This window comes from Passer domesticus, chromosome 3 (assembly GCF_036417665.1).
Source record: "Passer domesticus isolate bPasDom1 chromosome 3, bPasDom1.hap1, whole genome shotgun sequence".
Lineage (NCBI taxonomy): Eukaryota > Metazoa > Chordata > Aves > Passeriformes > Passeridae > Passer > Passer domesticus.
In genome coordinates, this window is record NC_087476.1 from 31,952,674 (window position 1) to 31,973,899 (window position 21,226).

Here is a 21,226-nt window from a genome sequence, read left to right on the forward strand (position 1 = left end):
GTGACCTTTTTTTTGACTTCTACTAAGACTATAGCAGGCACTTTAACTTCCATTAAGGATTTTATTGCTTTACCGTAAGTTAGTATTTGTATTCTGAGTTTCTTGCACGTGAAAGGTCCACTCTGCATGTTAAATTATAAAAGTTTAATGCAGCTTTTTTCTCTCCCTTAAAGTACATTATCTTTAATTAAAAACCAACCAAACAAAATCTTAAGATATTTTTCATCTTTTGAAGCTTGTAAATGAATTTAAATATTCTTAAAGTTTATTACCCATATTGCACTACATTTTTACCAAGTATTTTATGGAAGATTTTTAGGAAAACAAAATTGTAAAAGATAATTTTCCTCCTAAATTTGCATTTCTTTTGTCAAGATGATTTTTGTGTTCTTTGTTCTCATTTGCTACTTCAGTTTTCATCACAAAATGGTTCTGAATAAGCACACTTGTGTCATTCTTTTTTTTCACCATGTTTTGTTCACTGTATGTCTGCATGCCTGGCTCAGAATTCTTAGAAATGTCATCTTTCAAGCTTATGATAATAGATTGTGATATTACACAAGTCAAAGTTTGATGATTGATTAGTATTTTCCAATCAGTACTAATTTTTTACAAGAAAGATATTAATAAAAAATTCAAACTCTAAAATTGGTTATTTAGAAAAGCTCAACACTTAAGTCACATTGCATTGTCCCTATTGCGCCCCTTGTCTTAAGCCTTATATCTTATCAAGTCAAAGTGCAAATTAGGGCCAGTTTGAGTTCTAAGACTCAAGTCTGGTTTCTTTAAAGTACATTTTGTTAGAAACAGGACCATCTCAAATTTAAGGGGTTTTTGTTTTGTGGTGTTTTTTGGGTTTTTTTTTTGTCTTTTTTGGTGGATTTTTTTGGTCCTTTTTTTGTTTCGTTTTTGTTTTCTTTTTGTTTTTTTAAAGAAAAGCAAAACATTATTAAAAGATAAAGGACAACTTAATTCTGTTTAATCCTTGGGCTTGCTTCTCTTTGACTTAAGTGATCCCTTGGAATCTCCTTCTCATCCATTTGGCCTTCATGGCATAGGGACACATTGCTCTGGGCATGCAAACCACTGCATTGACTGCACCTGCCTGACCTGTCCTCTGGATTGCAGCAGCACTGATGGCCATTACCTCTGTATTAGTTCATCCTTCCCCTGCAGGTTCCCTGGGGAAGTGAGAATTTACTTGGCCAAGGATTATGCAAAAAGCCCTGCAGTTCTGCAGGTTTCTTACACACCCATTCTCCAGCACAACCCACATGAAAGCGTGCAGTCCTGGGAGCTCGTGCTTTAGGTTGCCCTGCAGAAGTTTTCAGAAATTCAAGGTCATGAGGAAATCCTGTGCTGAACCTTGTAGGTCTTTGTGCCTTGGACTGAATCACATGGCTGGGAAAGCAAAGCTGCACAATAAATCCGTACCTGGAGTAATTCTATACCTGGAGAACAGGAGATGGGGAGGAAAAGCCAAACTTCTTTTTAATCTAAATTTCAGGAAGAGAAGTGAAATTGCCTTATTTTTGGGTCATTGAAGTTACAATGGTGTGTTGTACTTCACTAAAAAAAAAAAAAAAAACCAAAAAAACAAAGGCAAACTATACAAACCAAAACCCAAGTTCAATGGTATTTAGACGTATTACATACTGTATGATAACCTGAAACTATGTATTTGTGTTCTTTCAAAAATATAATTTCTCCCTAATTTAATATATTAATTTGCTCAAAGTTTTAGCTTTCAAATGAAAACCATTACCTTGTGATTAAATGTCTTTTATGTAGGTTATCATTTAATACCATGCTCGTTCACATTCTCAACCTGTCAGATAAGTTTCTGTGCTCTCTTTTTCAAAAGACCTTTTTCACTTTCCATCCCCAGTTTCTGAGACTGTGTTACTAATGCTGTAATACAGGGATATGTAGTGTTTAAAATACACTGTGATTTGCATTCTTATTGGCTGGTAAAGAAAACTTCTGTACTTTGTTAAACACTAAGCTAGCTTTCAACAGTTGTCACTTTGTTTTAATATTATATTTGTCACCAAGTTTTCTTCTTGTTTGGAATGCTTTGAAGAATATTTTGAGGTTTTGGAATTTTGCATGTAAATTTTAATCAGAGAGTAGGATTGTCTGTGTTCACCTATTAGAAAACATCTTTGTTCAACCAAAGAGTAAAGAATCAGTTCACTTCCTTCAGACAAAGGGCTCTGTCCAAACTTTTGGACAGAGTTCTTACATTCAGATGAACAAATCAGAAAGGAAAAGCTGGTGATCCCATTTTGCTGAAACCAACAGTAATTATTTAAATCTAAATTCAGTCTGATTTACTGAACAGCAAATCTGAGATTGCTGTACAACATAAGGTGGATATCAGAAGCCAGCTTTAAAATAAGGCTTCTGCTTAGACCATGCTACAAGCTTTAAATATTCTTCAGGCTTTTTAATACACTATGTCTCCTAGTACCTAAAGAAATATTTGGTGAGGAAAAATTAGTGGTTTCATATTACATGCAGGCCAGAGAATTAATTATTTTGGTTCCTAATTTTGGTTGTTGTTTCTGTAATCCTGGACTTGAATAGGTTTAATAAAACAACAAAAAAAAGAAAATATTGTGTAGTTTAATGAATATTCCATTGTGTCAAAAAGTGTTTTAGTTGTCAAAATCAAGAAACCTGCAATAGAAGTTTGGTACTGTTGCAGTCATTTAATTTTGTAGATGAAAATAAATACATTTCCAAGGAATTAATTATGAGCACTTATAATGTTTTTTGTATCAAATGGTTAAATCAAGCTGTGGAGGGCAAGTCTTAAATAAAAACATATGTTTTCCTTACTTCTATATTTAACTATGTGTTTCTACTTTTTTTATTGTTACAGTATTTAAATCGAGGCTGTACCAGATTCTTTGCTAACAAAGAAACAGACAAGCAGATTTTGCAAAATCGCAAGAGTCCTGAGGTATGTTTTTATCTTCAGTTAGTTTATATTGTTAAGTAATGGAGATAGAGTTGAAAGTGATTACAGTTTTATAGTGTGGAATGAAATGTTCATTTTACACATCTTTATGGGTCTAAGAGGATACTCTTAAAGCTGCTGTATTATTCAGAACTCTGCTTTGGAGTTCAGTCCTAGAAATACATTTTAACATGCATCACAAAATCCATAAATGGAACAGTGTATATAAAATGGTTTCCTCTTCATTCTTATAATAACATAACAATGATGCTGCTTGTCTTCTGTGGAAAACAAAAATCTAATACTTTTCTAATTTTCTTTTAAAAAATCTTAACTACTGGTAGGAACAGGTCAGAAGCAATGTTTTTCTGGAGCCATTTTTACTACCTGGAGTTTTGAAATGATGCTCCAAACTGTTCTATAAATCAATAGTGCAGCCTCACTTCTAGCCATGACTATATTCTCCTCCTCAGTGAACTTTAAAGGTTTTTGTTTTCCCCTTGCTATTAACTTCTAGTTATGCCAGAGCATGGAATTTCCCGGATGAAAGTCTGAAGCTTCAAAACATTTATACCTCTTTGCTCCATCTCTGTTTACATTTTTTAGAGCTGGAATTACCAGAATTCATAGCACTTAAACCTTTGAGCTGTTCACATGAGGATATGAAAGAATTTGTTCTGAATTGATAGTATATATGAATTGGAAGTTGTTAAAACATTTCATTAAACTTCTACTCTGTTCTCTAATAAAAATTTCATCAACTCAAAGTATGAAATTCACATTTGTGTAGCTGGAAGGTATTTCAAATATTAATAAAATCCACATTTGCGATTCAGTAGCAGGGTAAGCTGTATATATATCTGACAAAAATACAAAAATAACTTAAGAGCCTCATTCCACCAGTGGCCATGCCATCTCTTCTATAACTTGGTCTCGAAGCTCGTGCTCAACTACAACAGACTGTTTAGATAGTTCCTTTCCTTAAGTCAACATTGTCAAGTCTGCCCCTGGATTTCTAATGGTTGTATTATTGTAACACTGAGCATGTAGTCCTGTCTTCTGTTGTTAAATGTAGGCTATTTTCTATAATCAGGGATGGTGGAGAGTCAGATACAAAAATACTTATTTGACATCACTGTGAGGCAGAAAGCTGCTAGATACTTCATTCTTGTCAAGCATATAGGCTAGCATTGGGGAATTTTGCCTCAGTTTACCCAATTTGCTTTTCGTGAAGAATTGTAGTGAGTAGGCATAGAGTATCAACATTCACTTATTTTTTCTTCTGGAAGATGAACCTGTGCTCATCATACATGTGTATCTTCTGTTATTGATGTGATTTACTAGTGGGTGTTGTCATAAAACTTGCCCTCTGATGGACTTGAAATAAGAGAAGACTTGATTTGAAATAAGTGTTTGTCTAAATTAAAACTTAGAGAATAGTTCTGAAAATATATATGACATGAAGTAGCAGAACATATGATACCATAATACTTATATGTAACTGCCATATCTGTTTGAAGGCTCAATAAAGGATCAAAGTTAAATGATATTTAAAGCTAGTATAGCTGTTTAAACAGGAAATATATTGCCTTGTTCAGGTTTTTAAATTGGAAATTTAGTATTTGCTGTCATTTTATAAAAAATATTGAGATTGTTTTTTGTATAAAAGTAGCTGGAATAGTCAATTAATACTTCAATTATTTTTGTGTTTTCCTTATCAGGAAGATGAGGTGATCATTTTACATAACTAACATGTAGTTTAATGTTATTGATGTGCCTACATGTTGTGTGAAGTGAATTTTTCAGATGCATGTGGTGTTTTGTTTTGATAAGAATCATGTTAGCTTATTTGACACTAACAAGGCTTTTAATTAATTAATTATTCTTTTTAATTGAAAACATTTAAAAATAAGTGTAAAAACCTAGCTCAGTCTGTGCATGTTCATGTAGTTTCTTGATTGCATGCAGATGTGTTACTTTCTACTCTTGAAACTGGTTTATAGCTAAAATAGCTTTCAATGTATTTAAATTTGAAAAATCAGCAAAATGTGAAATTAGTATTTCAGAACACAGCTAGTATTCTTCTAAGCCATAGACCACTACAATCAACTTTACTGTTTCTTAATTACACCAAGAAGTTAATTAGTATATTTCTCTAAATAAGCCTCTTTATAATAGGGATAGCTCTCCTGGTTCTGATTTGTCCTGTTCTTCTGTCTTCCTGTTGCAAAGATCTCCATCTTCTTTCAGCTGCTTGGGGCTAGAAGGATTCCTTTGTATTAAATGCTCCAATAGCTCCCTTAGCCAAAGTCTTCCTTCTCCCTGCTCACTATCTCATATTTCCTTGTCCTTAGCAGTCACAGTCTCTCTTGCTTCTGCTTTCTGAAGGTAGTTTGAAGTTTGCTGTGAAATTTAAGTTTGAAGATCATGCTTCCAAGTATCAACAATTTAAAATAAATAAAGGTTCTTGCGAAGCGTATATCGTATGAAGAACTTGAATCTCTATTTAGTTTGGCATGCTTTGTATGCATTTTGGTACGACTTATTCTTGACTGGAAATAATTGCTTACGTTTACTCTAAAGCACTTACATAGAATTTTTGGTTTTTCTTGTTTTATAGTATCTTAAAGAAGGTTCCTTGAAGGATCCACTGTTAGATGATCATGGAGACTTCAACAGAATGTGCACAGCAATGAAAAAGATTGGACTGGATGATGAAGAAAAACTTGATCTTTTTAGAGTAGTGGCTGGCGTCCTTCACCTTGGAAATATCGATTTTGAGGAAGCTGGGAGTACTTCAGGTTAGATGACATAGAAATTGTTTTTTGTAAAAATACTGAAAATGCCTCTTGATTAGAGACATTCCCTTTGCATGTGAATTACTGCTTTTGAAAGCTTCTTTGTGTTCATGGGTAATTCAATCTTAATTCACTCCATTTCGAAGTCAAGTTCACCTGTTTGTTTTAAAGTTGTACTTACGTGCTCTGAAAGCAAATAGGGTTGCACTGAAATTGTTCAAGGACTTGTTCAGTGAAAAGTTTGATATAAAGAAAAGAGCCATTTTGTGTCTCAGAACAATACTTGTATTTTAATGATAGTTTTAAAGTCCAGCTTCTCTCTAATGTCAGGAAAATATCTTGACATTAGAAATTAGCAACTCCATCTGTAGAGAAAGGCATTATGTTATTTGGCTTCCAAAAATAACATCATGTTAGTATTTTGAGAGATGAAGAAAAAAAAGTTACAGCAAAAACCTAAGTAAATATAACTTCCTAATTTTAAGACGTTGCTCACAAGATGAAGCAGTGCAAGTGTAGTTGGGACTTAATTGCACAATATGCATGAAGGTTGATGAAGGAGGATTAATGATTTGGGAATTGTCCTCATTACCTTACTACTGAAATCAGCCTGTCTGTCCATATATTCCTGAAGGACTGATTCCTCTGAGTCTCGAGGTACTACAAGTACAATTATAGTAGACAACATAGGTATGTAGGTCTATCTTGAGTTGCAAGACAGAGTGAAATTGGTTTCTCGTGGTCCTACTTCCAGTATGTATAGCTGTTGGTCCAGTTGTATGGAAGAACAGACCAAAGAATATTTTAAAAGGTGTTCTGAATGATGAATTAAATGAGTGCTAACCTTACAGGTTTACTACCTTCTGACTTGTACTTGGGTACAGAATCAGCACAGTACTGTACAGAACATCTTGTTCAGAAGAGATCATGGGTGGGCTCCAGTCCCCATATGTCAAATCAGGGCCAGTGCTGAATTCAGACTGGGTAGCTTAGGGTTGGCATAGAGGTGGGTTGTTTTGTTTTTGTTTTTATTTTTTTTTTCCTCTCTCTACTCTGGATCAAATGAGAACCTCCCCAGTGTCAGTTCATGCTGTTGCCATCTTCACAAAGATGAAGGAAATGAACATGATTAATGAGAATGAATCTGGGCAGATGCAGGTGTAGAGATGGGTAGTGGCTTTGTGTAGCTCAAACCAGTAAGCTTCCCAGAGAGCTTCCCTGTTTGGGCCTTTTGTGAGTTGTCACTTAGGCATTGACGGGGTTGAACAGTGAAAGAGGTGCAAATGTGTGTTTGAGGAGGAAATGCATGAGAAGAGTGGGAATCACAGATGGTAAGGAAAGTCTGGGTTTAGAGAAGGGAACATCACCAGAGATCTTAAGTCCTCTAAATACTGAAATTCAGACCCATTTTTTTCTGGAATAAATTATAGATCTTCTAAAATGTAAACGAACTTTAAAATGTAAGTGAATGTATTGAACGTCTAAATTCCAAATATATGTTTTGTTTTCCCCTCACCTTGTGTGTCTACACACCGTGTGTGCCTGTGTTTCAGGCAGTCTTTTACCACAGACCCTCTAAAGTTCTGTTGCTGCTCTACTGCAAGCATCAAGAAATACATGTAAATAAGTGCTAGATTTTACTAAAGTGGGTGGTGTTCCGGTTGGAGATCTCTGCTGGCCGAGCCCTGGCGCCGAGGCAGCTGCAGGGCAGCAGGGAGTGCACCTCTCTGCTGTTTACCCGGGACATGTACACAGCCTTATCTGAAAAATCCGAGTGCCGGGAGCCTGCCCTAGCAGCCACTTCTGCTGCATAGCAAGGGAGCCCGGAGGATTACAGGAGCATCCGAGTTCAAAAGTTTTAAGTCACTGTACTTAGTTTGTAGGGGTTAGCACTTCTGCATTTTGGGATAGTTCTTCCCTACAAGCAGCCCGGGCTGTGTTCTAGAAATACAGAATTTCATGGGTAGTTTTTGGGCGAGGGGTTATTTTTGTGTTTGTTTTGAGGGGGTTCCGCGGGTTCTGAGAACTGCCTCTTGTCACCGACCTGCGCTGAGGGCAGAGGTGCCTGCGCTGAGGGCAGCTGCTGACGCTGTGTGTCCGCAGGGGGCTGCACGCCGCGCGCGCGGAGCCAGGCGGCGCTGGAGCGCTGCGCGGCCCTGCTGGGCCTGGACGAGGACGACCTGCGCGGAAGCCTCACCTCGCGCGTCATGCTCACCACGGCAGGGGGCGCCAAGGGCACGGTCATCAAGTGAGTGGCGGCGGCGGCGGCGGCGGCGGCGGGAGGGCCGGGCGGGGCCGGGCGTGAGGGGCCGCCCTGCTGGGGTCGGGTCCGTGCTGCCCCTGCTCACCCACTGTGGCACAATCGAACCCAGCTCCGCTTACCCGGCTGCCGGGGTGAACTGCAGTGCGCTCGGACCCAGCGCGGCTGTCCAAAGCGCTTCTTTTAACGCCTCACCGGGCACAGGTGCACCCCCGTGGTGCTACAGAAATCGCAGTGCTGGAGGCTAGCAGGCTTACAGCGCTTTGAATAAGTAACTCCTGTGTTGTATAAAATCTGTCGTGTGTCAGTGAGTACACTGTGTGGCCAAAGAAAGTATAGCAGGCAGTTAAATCCACAGCCTGCACAGCAAATTTGATGTGCTAAAGGATTTATCAGATACACTCTATCAAGGAATGTTAATGTGGTGCCTAAAGTCTTTTCAGAAGACGCTTGAATCTTTCTCATGACGGCTGCACAGTGCTCCTGTGAGTGCTGCCCTGTAATAGTTAGGGCTGGGATGCTTTAATTAGGGGGCAGTATATCCACTCTTAATGTCTCAGTGATCAGTGTCCTTGTGTTTGTCATCTGTAATTCTTCTGAAATCAAGTTTTAACTTTTAAAAACACCCCTGCAGACGGTAATCCAGAAATGTGCTGCTTTTTTTTTGGCTTTGGTAAACACACATTTAATCTTGACTGTTAATAATGTTTCACAAAAACATGGATAGAAAGTGTGTTATTTTGCTTTTCTTTATTTTTTTTCTGAAGCTATTATCCAGGTAACTTCCTAGGCACAGAAGCAAGATAATGGTTCCTTTCTGTATGCACACGGGGAAGAATTAAGGGCAAAGAAAATGTATGGTACTATATGGTATCAGTGATAACATTTGAAAACCATGAAATTTATGACTCTTGCAAAACAGAGTTTTATGAAAATGACAATGCAGTTACCTTTTATTTATGAAAAAACTTCTAGCTTCCACCACAATTCTTCTCTTGCTGAGATTTTTCCTAGCACACAAGCTGTCAGGGATGCCAGCTATGATGCCTGCAACTGAATTGTGTGTTTTAACATTTAGTTTTCTATGTTGAGTATTTTCTGGAGTTCACATCAAAAACTGAATTTGGACTAAGCAGTTTTGAGCACATTAAAGTAATTCTCAGTGTTCAGCTGAATGTATCAATCTTTAATTAGGAAGCTAATGAACATTCACTATTTGGAAGAATACAGATGTGCTTTTTATTAACCTATGGATACAATCAGATTGTTTTAGTGAATTAGAAATACTTTATTTACATTACACCGAATGTTTAATACATGAAACTGTATTCATGGGGTTTATTTAAGTTCCTTACATGTTTTGTCTTTGCAATTTCTATGGAAATTTATTACATACATTATTATAATGGAAAAAGTTCTAATGCAGTGACAAATGGTAAATAACATTGGGGGGAGCAGGAGAGGGCAATGTGTTACTCTGCATTCAGTTAAAATCCCAAGATCTAGATCTCTTAATTGTGTATTCAATAGTCAATTTCTGGAGAGTAAATTCTTCTCTCCCTGCCCAGTGTAAATTCCTTCTCTCTCTCCCCCAGCAGTTACTAGAAATTGGGGACTTTGAGTCATTGTCATCTTGCTACCTTATCAGATTATATGGAGTGTTACAAGTAATTTTTCCGTTCATTACAAGCTTAATGTATAGGAAGATGTCAGTCTTGCAGGAAAAAGTGTCTCCAGTGGAAAAATATTGACCGAACTTTTACTATGTGCTCTTTTTCAGACCATGTCTAAAATTGACCGCAAAATCTTTTATATATTCAACCAGGAGAAGCTTTATCAGTATTGTGGATAACAGAGTAGAAAATTACTTATTGTACAGTACAGATGGCACTCATAGTAATTCATGGCAATGTGAACATTGCGGGTTTTGAAAGTCAATAACATTTTTTACTTAATTCAAGTTGGGATGCATAATAATTGCTGATCTTTCTCTGTTGACTTACTGCTTCCGTGGTTATTCTTCATCTTTCATTTGCATTTTTGAATTCTTCTCATCTTACTACCACCCACTTTCCTTTACTGAAATATATCTTGTGGATTTTTACATTATGAATTTTTTGAAAATAATTTTGTATGCTAATCTTGTTACCAAGATTTTCTGCTTTTCTAATTCAGTATTATTAGAGCCTATTTTTTGAGAATACCCTGAATTTCACATTCTTTTTAAGTGAAAGTGTTAAATAGAAGCAGAAGAGCTTTGAATGAATTGTATCCATGTCAGATTCAGATGGCACCCCACTGGAAATGCTCTCAGTGAACTGCTGATTTGTTTTGGCTGTTGTACATGTAGCACATACCTAAGGCTTGTTGTTGTATGTTCCTTTTGAGAATATTTGGTGGGACATATCAAGCTACCTCCTCAAGAGACACTGTCAAGGAAGGTTTCTTAATTTTTGTTACAGCTTTGAGTTTACTTTGGATTAAAACTGTAAAGATTTTCTGATCAGTGAATTTATCCTGATAAGCCTGTAGCGTTACTAGCACTGTGCAGTTTCAAAAGTCTGCAAACACAAGGAGCTATGTTTTCATGCCAGCAGATCTTATTTTTCCTGTGTTTTATTTTGGGGGTATCAAAAATTAGTTCAGCAGACTCCTTACAACATCTCAGTGATTAATGCATTAAGCCTCTTTTGCTAGCACTTTTTAAATTTGTGCATCTAAAAGCAGACATACTCTAATAAATACACCTTATATCATCTTCTCACATGGCTTACTGCATGTAAAAGTGGATTGGACTGTTTTAGGTGTTTGTTACATAGACACAGTTTTTTCCATAGTAGTGTTTTTTAGAAACTACTTGGCTGCTATCAGTATTAGAGATTTGACAAGTCGTTGTTTTTTTGTTCCAGCAACCCAAAGAGCTGGTCATTTCTCTCTCTTAGGGACCTTTTGTGTGCAAGTAGATCATGTGAGTCCTAATAGGTCACAGTGAATAAATAGCTCAGCTGAAATCACTGTGCTCAGAGTATAACAAAGGCTTTGTTCTGCTGGGCACAGTGGAGCCAACAAGGAGCAGTAGGAGGGTGATGCTAAGTGCAACCTCTCTGAATTTTATTAAATAATCATGTGCAGTGAACTGCCTGGGGGACTTGACAGCTGCACTACATCTATCCATCCTTGTCTCCCAAAACCCCATAATAATTACCTTACTGGATGATATTTTTGCCATCCATGTGAAGTGTATTTACAGAGAGAAATAATGTGTTAGGATTCAAAATCTGGTGCTTCTCTTAGACTGTAAATGTGCTACTGTGCTTTTCTCTTGCTCAGTTTCTTCTTTTCCATGAGAACTCACAGAGTACTCCATCATCACAAACTAAATTATTTTACAACATGAAAAAAATTAACTTGCATCATTCCAGGTCCTCCAGCTTCTTTTGCAGTACATTTTCTACCAAAATGCTTTTTTTTTAGTGATGCTACTGAAGTGTCCATTGGAAAAACTTTTTCAAAAAATACTTTTCTACATTATTTTGAACTTTAGCTTTTTTCAAATGACAAATGTGCTGCTTAAATTCTTTAATTATGTGGAGTATTTAACTAGGTAGGGTTACTTAATCCAGGCTACTTTATTTATGAACCAGTAACCATATTGGATGACAGTAATTGATGGATATTGCTTCACCTGCTCTCTCCCTCAGTTGTTGTCAATCATGGGCAAATTATACATGTTTTCAATTAAAGTTAATTTGTTCTGGAATATATTTGGGAACTAAATCTACCCCATCCATGCTTTCCCCTAGGTCTCAAACTCTAGATCATTGGAAACCTTGCTGAACAAATTGGCACGAAGACCAAACAAGGGTTTTTCTTGCAGCCTTACCAAAGTGCTTAGAATTTGGCAATTTTTTTCCTATTCCATTTAATTAGCTGATAAATTCAGGAGAGGGAAAGAAGGTAAAATGGAGGAAGGAGAATTTATCTTTTCCTGTTCAGGCAAGAAACAAGAGAAAGAAAAAGATTCATTTGTCTTTGTGCAGACCAAAGAAAGGAAGAGCTGAGGGAAAGCGAGTTCAATGAGAAGAAAGCTACTTGTTCTGAACATCAGTTCTGTGATGGGGCTCTTGTGTATCTACTGTCTCAGGGCATTTTCTGCATTGTTTAGTGGTTCTGAACTTTCAGTTGTGCAAAATTAATTGCAGGGTTACATTTTCTTTCCATGTGTGTTTGCTGCATACTATGAAATTTAAAAACAAGGGTTTGTGCAGTCTATAGAATTGCACTTAACAGTGGCAGAATTTGCTATTTTGAGCACTAAGACCATTTTGTAAATACATGCTCTAGCAGTACAACTATTTGTCATGTTGTTTAAAAAAGTAAGTGAAAAACATAAGTGATTTTAATGTATTGTATTATGTAATAGGTCTGCAGCTGACAGGAATTAGTATTCTGATCTCTTAAACGTATCAGAACAAAATGCAAAGGTACCTTCCTTCTATTTATAAGCTGAGATTTCTGTCAGTACTCATTACTTTAAGATAAGATAGGTACTTAGTGGAAGACAAGATTGTGTGTTAAAGCTAATTACTATCAAATGTGATGTCGCTGCAAGTGTCCTTTGGGAATGGAGACTGGTTCTTTGCCTTACCAGTCACAGTAGAAAGTGATCTCCATCACTGTCATGATTCTGCATCAGAGGTATTATCCTTGAAGAGATAAAAAAATAGTAATTATTAGTTAGTTTAGTGCTTGTGAATTCTGGGAGGTGAAGGAAATTACGCAATATAGCTAAGCTGTTATTGTGATCTAACTCCAAGGGGCAACTCAATCCCTTGTAGCCACTCACTCCCTGCCAGTGGAAGGGAAGGCAAAAGGGGAAGAGTAAAAATGAGAAAACACATGGGTTGTTGATAAAGGCAGTTTAAAAGGTAAAGCAAATGCTACATGTGCAAGCAATGCAAAACCAGGAATTCAGTCTCCACTTTCTGTTGAAAGGTCAGTGTTCAGCTCCCCAGAACAGCAGGCTTCATCAAGTGTTATGGTTTCTTAGGAAGACAAAATTTTAAACTCATCATTCTCCTTTCCCTCTTCTTCCTTCAGCTTTTATTGCTGAGCATGATGCCATATGATAGGGAATGTCCCTTTGGTCAGTTGTGTCCCAGCTGTGTCCCCTCTCAGCTTCTTGTTCACCCTCAGCCTCCTCACTAGTGTGATGGGGTGAGGAGCAGAAAAGATGTCAGAGCAAAAAGCTGAACCATAGGCTTTATTCTAACATAACAAATCATAAGTAAATAGTTTAAATATTTTTCAGTGGCGATGCATATATTTTAAATATCTTTCTCTGGAAACTATCAGTAGAGTTTCTAATTATCTAATTAACAATTATGAAAGCATCTGAATCTCATTTTTACTGATGGTAGCAAAACGTTATTGTTTTTTACAGGTAAGATAGTCTAACTTGGCAAGGTTATTTCCTGCCTTGGCCTAGAGATCGGAGTGGGGGCGGAGGGTTAGGTCCTAATTTATGGCATTGGAAAGGCTGTTTTTAAGTTTAGAGCCTAATCTCAGCATTTCACAGTAAGGAATTCTGAGAAATAAGATCTGTATCTTGTTTTTTAGGGTACCGTTGAAGGTGGAACAAGCAAACAATGCTCGTGATGCCTTGGCTAAAACTGTGTATAGTCATCTGTTTGATCATGTAGTGAAAAGGGTAAACCAGTGTTTTCCATTTGAAACTTCTTCTTTCTTCATTGGAGTTCTAGATATAGCTGGTTTTGGTAAGTATACCTAAAATAATTTCTAGTTGCCACTTTTTCCCACCAAAGATTCAATACCAAATTTTGTAATGAAGAGTGGAAGGGTTTTGTTTTTGGTCTTGATTCTAGTAAAGCTTTTGCTGTCTTTGACTCACTGAAAATTCAAAACAGGGCATGTTTTGTGATGTGCTCTAGTCCTGCCATGGCTGTCCAGGGGAACAGCCTTTGGTTTTCAGGTCTTTAGAATTTTGATATCTACTGCCAGCCTGTTGTATCATAGATGTATAAGGGTGTATTGGTACAATTTCACTGTCTGGTGGCATCTTGATTTGGTTTGCTGCCAACTGTCTCTCATTTATCTTATAAATATTATCTGCTGCAGTATTTTTAGATGGCTTGTGTACAACTTGGAAATCTGTAAGATTTCATTTTGCTGAAAGAAATGGCTATGGATCTGAACACATCTTCAAATATTAGCACTGTGAAGCTTCTCTTATTTACTATTTAATTTAAATTCTTGGAACACTGTTTTATCTTAAAAGTTTAACTTCTGTCTTTCAGAGTACTTTGAACACAACAGTTTTGAACAATTCTGTATAAACTACTGTAATGAAAAACTGCAGCAATTTTTTAATGAAAGAATTCTGAAAGAGGTATGATATATTTAATGTTATATTTGAGGATTTGTTTTTTTAGTATTCTATTTGAGGAATTTTTTTCCTGAAGTGATTCTTTAAGAAGCACTGCTTTTCATAAGATTACACATTATGTTTGGAAAAAAAAAATCACTTGATATACTGTTTCCATATTATGTGACATCTGGTTGTGTCAGAAAAGAATGTGGATTTTTGAAAAGGAGCAATGAGGTATCCAGGGATTGGATAATTGCTAATATCTGATGAAAATATTGAGTTGAACAGCCTTATCATTACGGTGTTAAAGTTGGACTATATTTAGCTGTGTAAGGAAGTTCTCAAATGTGTGTTGATTCATGCTATATTTTTTAAAATTGCTTTGTGTTTATTAGAAAAAATAATTTTTTTCTTGATTTTTTTCAGTTAAAAAAATAAATTAAGAATTTATTAAAAAATAAATTTTCAATTACTTTTTTTTTGCAACTTCAGGAACAAGAACTTTACCAGAAGGAAGGCCTGGGTGTTAATGAAGTTCGTTATGTAGATAATCAGGACTGTATAGGTATGTACTTCTTGAATTGTCGAGCTTTTTGTTACTGTCATGGGGAAAAAAGCTTTAAGCAGAAGAGGTGAAATATGCATAGCACTAGTAATTATATGGTTTTATACATAGCCTAATTCAATTCACAATTGTAAGAGTTCATAGGCATTTCTGCAGTATAAGCATTAGCAGTTTCATCCTTTCCACAGGAAAAAGTTTGCAGTAAAAATTCCTCTTAAAAGAGCACTTTCATAGAGAATGGAAAAAAAGTTGCAAAACTGTGAGTTTGTGTCTAATAGTTTCAATAGCATGAATTTCTGTGTCAGCTTTTAAAGGCTTTGGAGAGTATGTATGTGAGAGGTCAAGGCAATTCAGTTGTTAAAAGTTGTGAAACCACCACTGTATGCTCAATTCTGGTCTACCTTTCCTAAAACAAATTGTTCCTTCTCACTGGATCATGTTAACAAATGGAAATATTAACCTTTTAGTTCTGACGTGTGGTGAAATGTGGATGAAAAGCTTAAAAATCTCCCCCAGCAATTGAAGCTAGACCTAGGATTATACTGTAAGAAGACTTAGGCTCTTTTGGATGACTAATTTCAGCTTGAGACTAAGAGTTAAAATTAAGCAATCAGTTCCTGATTTTTTTCCCCCATGTTCCAGAAGAGTTAGAACTTCTAGATTTGATGGATATCCTATACATTCCTATTAAGATACATAGAATTGATTTGCCATGACTTACTGTATTTTATTTAATGGCTTTCCATAGGTACTTTTGTAGAGAATCAGTCAGCAGCATTTGGGTTTGTAATGTTCAGTGGTGATACAAGTTGATATATTCAATTTCCATAAATATATGTTTTTTAATTAACAGATTTGATTGAAGCAAAATTAATAGGTGTACTGGATATTTTGGATGAAGAAAATCGACTTCCCCAGCCAAGTGACCAGCATTTTACTTCAGTTGTGCATCAAAAACACAAGGACCATTTCAGGCTCTCGGTAGGTTTATTTTTGTTGTCTGTCTTGTTTTAATGAAACAGTCTTGGTACAGTTGATAGTAACACTTCAATTTAATGAAAATCTTTCATAAGAAATCTCATACCACCCGGTCTGCACAGTCTGTACTACTTTTTTAAGGACAAGTTTGGTTATTAGATTTGATGAAAAGTTCATTGAAGGCTTCAAGCAATTCTAATATCCTGTTGAAAATAAAGCCATATTCTTGAGTTGGATTTGAAGTTTTTTAACATGTAAAACATGAAAAATAAGTAAAAACACATTTTAATTTAGATTTGTTTCATATCAGATGAGTTATTTTGTTATTTGAAAAAATTTCTTGCTTTGGAGAACATTTGACTCATGTCTAGTGTCTAGCTAGCACTTCAGAGATGAATATAGGAATCATATGAGGAAATTTTTTTTGTTGCTTGTTTTTTAACATACAGCACTGTCTGGAAGATTAAGGCAAATTGTTGCAATTTATATCTATGAATTGTGTTGGAATAGGAAAAAATGCTGAAAAAATGTGAGCAAAGAAAGCCATCATTTATCATCCATTTACCAAAATTGTCATCCATTTACCTTGTTTTAAGTTTCTGTGTTAAGTTAATCCTGCTTGCCTCAATTGGTGTGCAAGAAACGTTCTGATGGTGTGTGTGTGATCAGCTGGGTGCTTGCCTCTAAAGATATACCATCTAAAGCCATGTCTTGAGCTTCAGTCTAATCCTATTCATATAACAAGGTTGTTCAGCATCTGTCAAATTTATGATAAAGAAAGTGTTGATTAAAGGCAAAACCAAAATCAACTGGCTGGTATTAGCAATCCTGGTGACTTGTATTTTGAATGCAGTGTATTTAAGAGTGTGGAAGAGTTTGAAATTAGGTTTTTAGAACATCATGGTTTGGACAGGAATGGTAACGATCAGCACAATTGTATTTACAGGAGGTGTGATTTTTAACACTTAGTGGTCCTGGCAGATCATGGTGGTGTTCTAAAAATAAACTTTTTTTTTAGTCTCCATTGCAATACTTCTTTGTAATTCATGTTCTTAATTCCAGATTCCTAGAAAGTCTAAATTGGCTGTTCACAGAAATATCAGAGATGATGAAGGCTTCATTATCCGACACTTTGCAGGAGCCGTATGCTACGAGACGGTAATTTTATCTATGGAACACTATGTTTATTGTGTTTTGTAGAACATTTATATTTTTGCAATGCATATAGCTTAAATAACAAAATTTCTTGTGATCAGAAGTTCAAACATTGGTATGCCTTAAGTTTGAAACTAATTTTCTGCGTATTTGACAGAATTGACAGTTTTTTTAACTTTTCAGCATACAGCCCATTTTAATGACATGTGTTTTGTGTAAAAGTTTGTTTCAAATCTATAGGTAATGGTGCCAGTATTAAATATATTGATTCACAGTCTGCATTCGATACTGCAAATTTTGCATCAAAAGATGTTTACAACCTGGGGAGAAGAATATATCTAAAAGTGTTGTTAGTGAATGTTGCAGTGTACTTTTTGTTTTATTAGTAGGTTTTATTTTTTGATTTGTAATTTGGTAGTTTTTGGTGCTGTTTTCTCTTTGCCCCCACCTTTTCCCAGAATTTATGTCATCTTTTTTGTTGTTAGTTTCTAGTTTCTATTTCTCCAAACTCTAGCAGTTTACTGAAACTGTTCTCCTGCCTTGGAATTTTATGGTTCATCCATTGTGGTTGCCGCCTTGTTTTTTACTCCCAATTCTCCTGATTTGTTAAAGATTGTACCCTCCCCTGGAATGTGCCCCAAATATAAGTGCCCTTTCCCCCCCGACTGGGGTCCCGAGGAGGAGGGGAAGTTTTACCATAAAGTAGAGTTACCCGGGGGCCTGTGTGCTCCCCTGTGTTTTATGATGTGCCAACAGCTGACACTTGGGATTCAATGGAGCTCCCGGGGGTTCTGCCGCCCCTCCTATGATCAGCTAGCTGGGGGAAGAGGAGCGGCAAGTGAAGCATGATTGTCCTTGTACACAGTCCCCATCATACTTTGTGTTTTCCATTTCTACTGGCAATGAACGCATTTGTGTAAAAATACAAAATACTTGAAATTGCTACCCTCAAAATACATCCCGGATTCTTGTGCTGTTTTGACTATTACTTATTCTACAGAAACGCTGTAAGACCTGAAGCCAGTATCTAGACCATTAATTTTCAAAAATGAAAGTTTAAGATAAAATGAAGATTCATAAGGTTTTGTTGTTTTGTATACCTTCAGCATGCTTACTGCGCTGCTTACTCGGCTGCATACGTATTCCTCTCTTGTGTCTTCACGGCCCAAGGAAACTTTGGAGGCCTGTGTTAGTCCTTTGATTCTTATCAGCCTTTTATGGGATATCTGACAAATTGGCATTTTCTTCAAAGTAGTCTCAACATCTTCTGTTCATTAATATCAAAGTATCTATTAAGTTGCACCAAAAGCTGTTCAGGATTTTGTAGATGTGAAATTGGATATTAATATTTGATCTCTGAGTTTTAATTTAATTTATTGTTCTTCTCAAAGTTAGTGATCCAATTAAAATAAACCAGAGATGTAAAGTTTGTAGAAAGTGACATGTTTTATTAAATCAAGTGTTCATAAATTGTCGTAGTACTTCTAAAATAACCAGGTTTTATTTCATTTTCCAAACTGTGTAGGTTTAAGTGTGCATGTTAATTCTCATTTCACAATAGATCTTAAGTGATATTACAAGCAGCGAAGAATTAAGCTTCTCAGAACTCCCAGGTGATGATGATGTGCTGAGTGGTGGAAATGGAAGGAGGATAGTCTTTGACAAAAAAACAGCTGATTTCTTTAAAGACACCAAACTTTTCTTTGGGTTTCACAATTACATTCCAGAAACATCCTTCAAATTTAAGAATGTCTTTTCTCTCTGACATTAGGGTTTTGTGTATCTAGCTGAAAAGTTGTTTGAAATAATATATCAATACTTACCCCATCTATTCTTTCTGATTTTTGAATTAAGTATGTAACTATGTTTCCTTTAGTTTTCTAAAAGTTGACTTGGACAGTAAAACAAATGTGCTTTTTATCTCTTGGGTTGTCTTTTCAGATGCAATTTGTGGAAAAAAACAATGATGCTTTGCACATGTCTCTTCAATCTCTTATATGTGAATCCAAGGACAAGTTTGTTCGACAGTTGTTTGAGGCCAACACTAACAACAACAAGGATCCCAAACAAAAAGCTGGGAAACTCAGTTTCATCAGCGTGGGTAACAAATTCAAGGTAAAATCATATAGTAAAGAGTCCTATCTTCTTGTAATCTGTGCTAATTTTTTGTTACTTGAATTGAGTGGAACCTAAGGTTGGGAGAACTAGCAGTAACTTGAGATTCAGAAGAAAATTTGGTTAAAGAGATGGTTTACTTCTGTTGAGTGATAAGAAACTAGCATTTTAAGATACATGTTATGCATTTCTGTCAAAAGTGTCTTCCATAACAGTCCTTACAGAGATTATACAGTGATTTTTAGGTCAGAATCTTTCAAAGTCACATAGAAGTCTTTATTAAAAAGGTTTTGAGATTTAAATTTTGATTCCATGGACTTGAAAATGCTATAGATGTGACAAAATCTGTTCTTCCATCCTATTGTGATTATACCTTCTAGGAGATGTACTGATTCCCTACAGAGAGTTGGCCAAACTCTCAAAATTCAGTACCTAACCTAACCTTAGTTTTTCCTTTTCTGAAATATGTACTTAGTCATGGCTTACACAGGAAGATATTCATTGTGCTGAATGTTTCCTTTCTCAATAACTGATTCTGATGCTTCTCCTCATTTTCTCCTTTCTTCTGATGTTATAAAGCTGACCTTCAAACCTTGTCTTCTCCAAATGTTTTCTGCATCCTTTTCTCATACAGCAGTTTTATTTTAGCTGGACTATTCCAGCTCAGGATGGCTAGAAAGAGAACAATAGGGGAATTAAGAGATGAAAAGCAGGCACATCGTGGGCTGCAGGTAAATTTTTCAGTCTCGTGGATTTACAGTTGGTAGAGCTGCAGCAATTTCGGCAAGAGCTCTTTTCAACACATCTGGGCCAGATCCAATGAAGGATTTGTATGCCTTCAAGTCAAGTGCTGAAACAGTTTTGGTATACTATCTTACCTAGGGCCACCAAAAACCCACCTCATATTCCTAGCTAGACTTCTTACACAGTCCCTGGAGAATGCAAGTATGTTAGATAATCCAAAAAACCTGCACACAGAGTGAGACACTGCCAGTAGCAGAAGAGGGTTTCTGCATTTCTGCTCCATATCAAGGTTAAGTACTGGATCAGGACTGCAGGATAAATTCCTTCTTGCATAATCATATTTTGTGGCTAGCATTTGGAACTGTTCTCTAAAGATGCAGGAGCTGAAGGAACAGGAAGTATATGGTAGCAGCACACTTGCTTTTTATAGCAGTAGTATTCTGCTTCAAGTCTATACTGTATTCAGTATTCTGTGGCTATTTTATTTCCTGTAGTGAGCACCAAGATACTGGTCAGTCTGACAAACAGTGTTCTTATTACACCCTTCTGGAGTTGTTTGGTTAGGTAGCCAGAAATAAAATTTTTATGGGGCCAGGAAGAGTAGAATATGGAGCCTTGACTTGTAAGGTAGTGGTTTTGGCCTTTAGCTTGGAACTGGGCAGACTGCTCTCTTGAGTTTTGCTGTGATGATTCTTTTTAACTGCTTCCTGTTCTATACCGGTTGTTGAATTAAAGTGCAGCAATTGGTTTAATATAAAATACATGATCATCTGCTAGTCTGAAAAGTTGCATACAGATAAGCCATGTCCTGAGCAAATCCTGCAGCCATGAGTCTGCTGTAAATGAAGCTAGGATCCATGACTTTTTAGAACTGTGTTTTTAAAATAAAATCAACTGGGGGATCTTTTGAGGCAATTTCCTCTTCCTTCCATCTGTATTTTCAATTTCTCTTGGGTTTAGCACCCCAGCTTCAGGTGATGTGGTCTTGTGCATTGTACCACTGCCCACAGAGAGGTGAATTAAAAGGGAAGCATTTTTAAAGTGAAGCAGAAACTTAGTGGGGAACACTTTTGGATTTCCTTTTGGTACTTTGGTATTGACCTCTCCACCTAAAACACAGCTAATGTCCTCTTTGGATCTGGCCCATCAATCTATAATTCTTTCAACGTTTTCAAGTTTCATGGCATTTTGAATGTATGTGTTACTTCCAAAAATTCATTTAGTGTTACCTTCCCAGACACAGCATGTGATGCTGATG

At 36.4% G+C, this 21,226-nt stretch overlaps 1 protein-coding gene across 6 annotated transcripts in view; it reads left to right on the forward strand.

Moving 5' to 3' along the window:
- Window positions 1-21,226, forward strand: part of MYO6 (myosin VI) — a 110,508-nt gene that overhangs the window by 51,409 nt on the left and 37,873 nt on the right. For all 6 annotated transcript variants that reach the window (XR_010358350.1, XM_064412476.1, XM_064412473.1 and 3 more), the window contains exons 10-18: window positions 2,888-2,968; window positions 5,586-5,766; window positions 7,867-8,011; window positions 13,643-13,800; window positions 14,341-14,432; window positions 14,904-14,976; window positions 15,830-15,957; window positions 17,017-17,112; window positions 19,051-19,224. Coding sequence is in view for 5 of the 6 variants with exons in the window: in XM_064412476.1 (XP_064268546.1) it covers window positions 2,888-2,968; window positions 5,586-5,766; window positions 7,867-8,011; window positions 13,643-13,800; window positions 14,341-14,432; window positions 14,904-14,976; window positions 15,830-15,957; window positions 17,017-17,112; window positions 19,051-19,224 (1,128 nt within the window). In the remaining variant the exon portion in view is untranslated. The remainder of the gene's footprint in view (window positions 1-2,887; window positions 2,969-5,585; window positions 5,767-7,866; window positions 8,012-13,642; window positions 13,801-14,340; window positions 14,433-14,903; window positions 14,977-15,829; window positions 15,958-17,016; window positions 17,113-19,050; window positions 19,225-21,226) is intronic.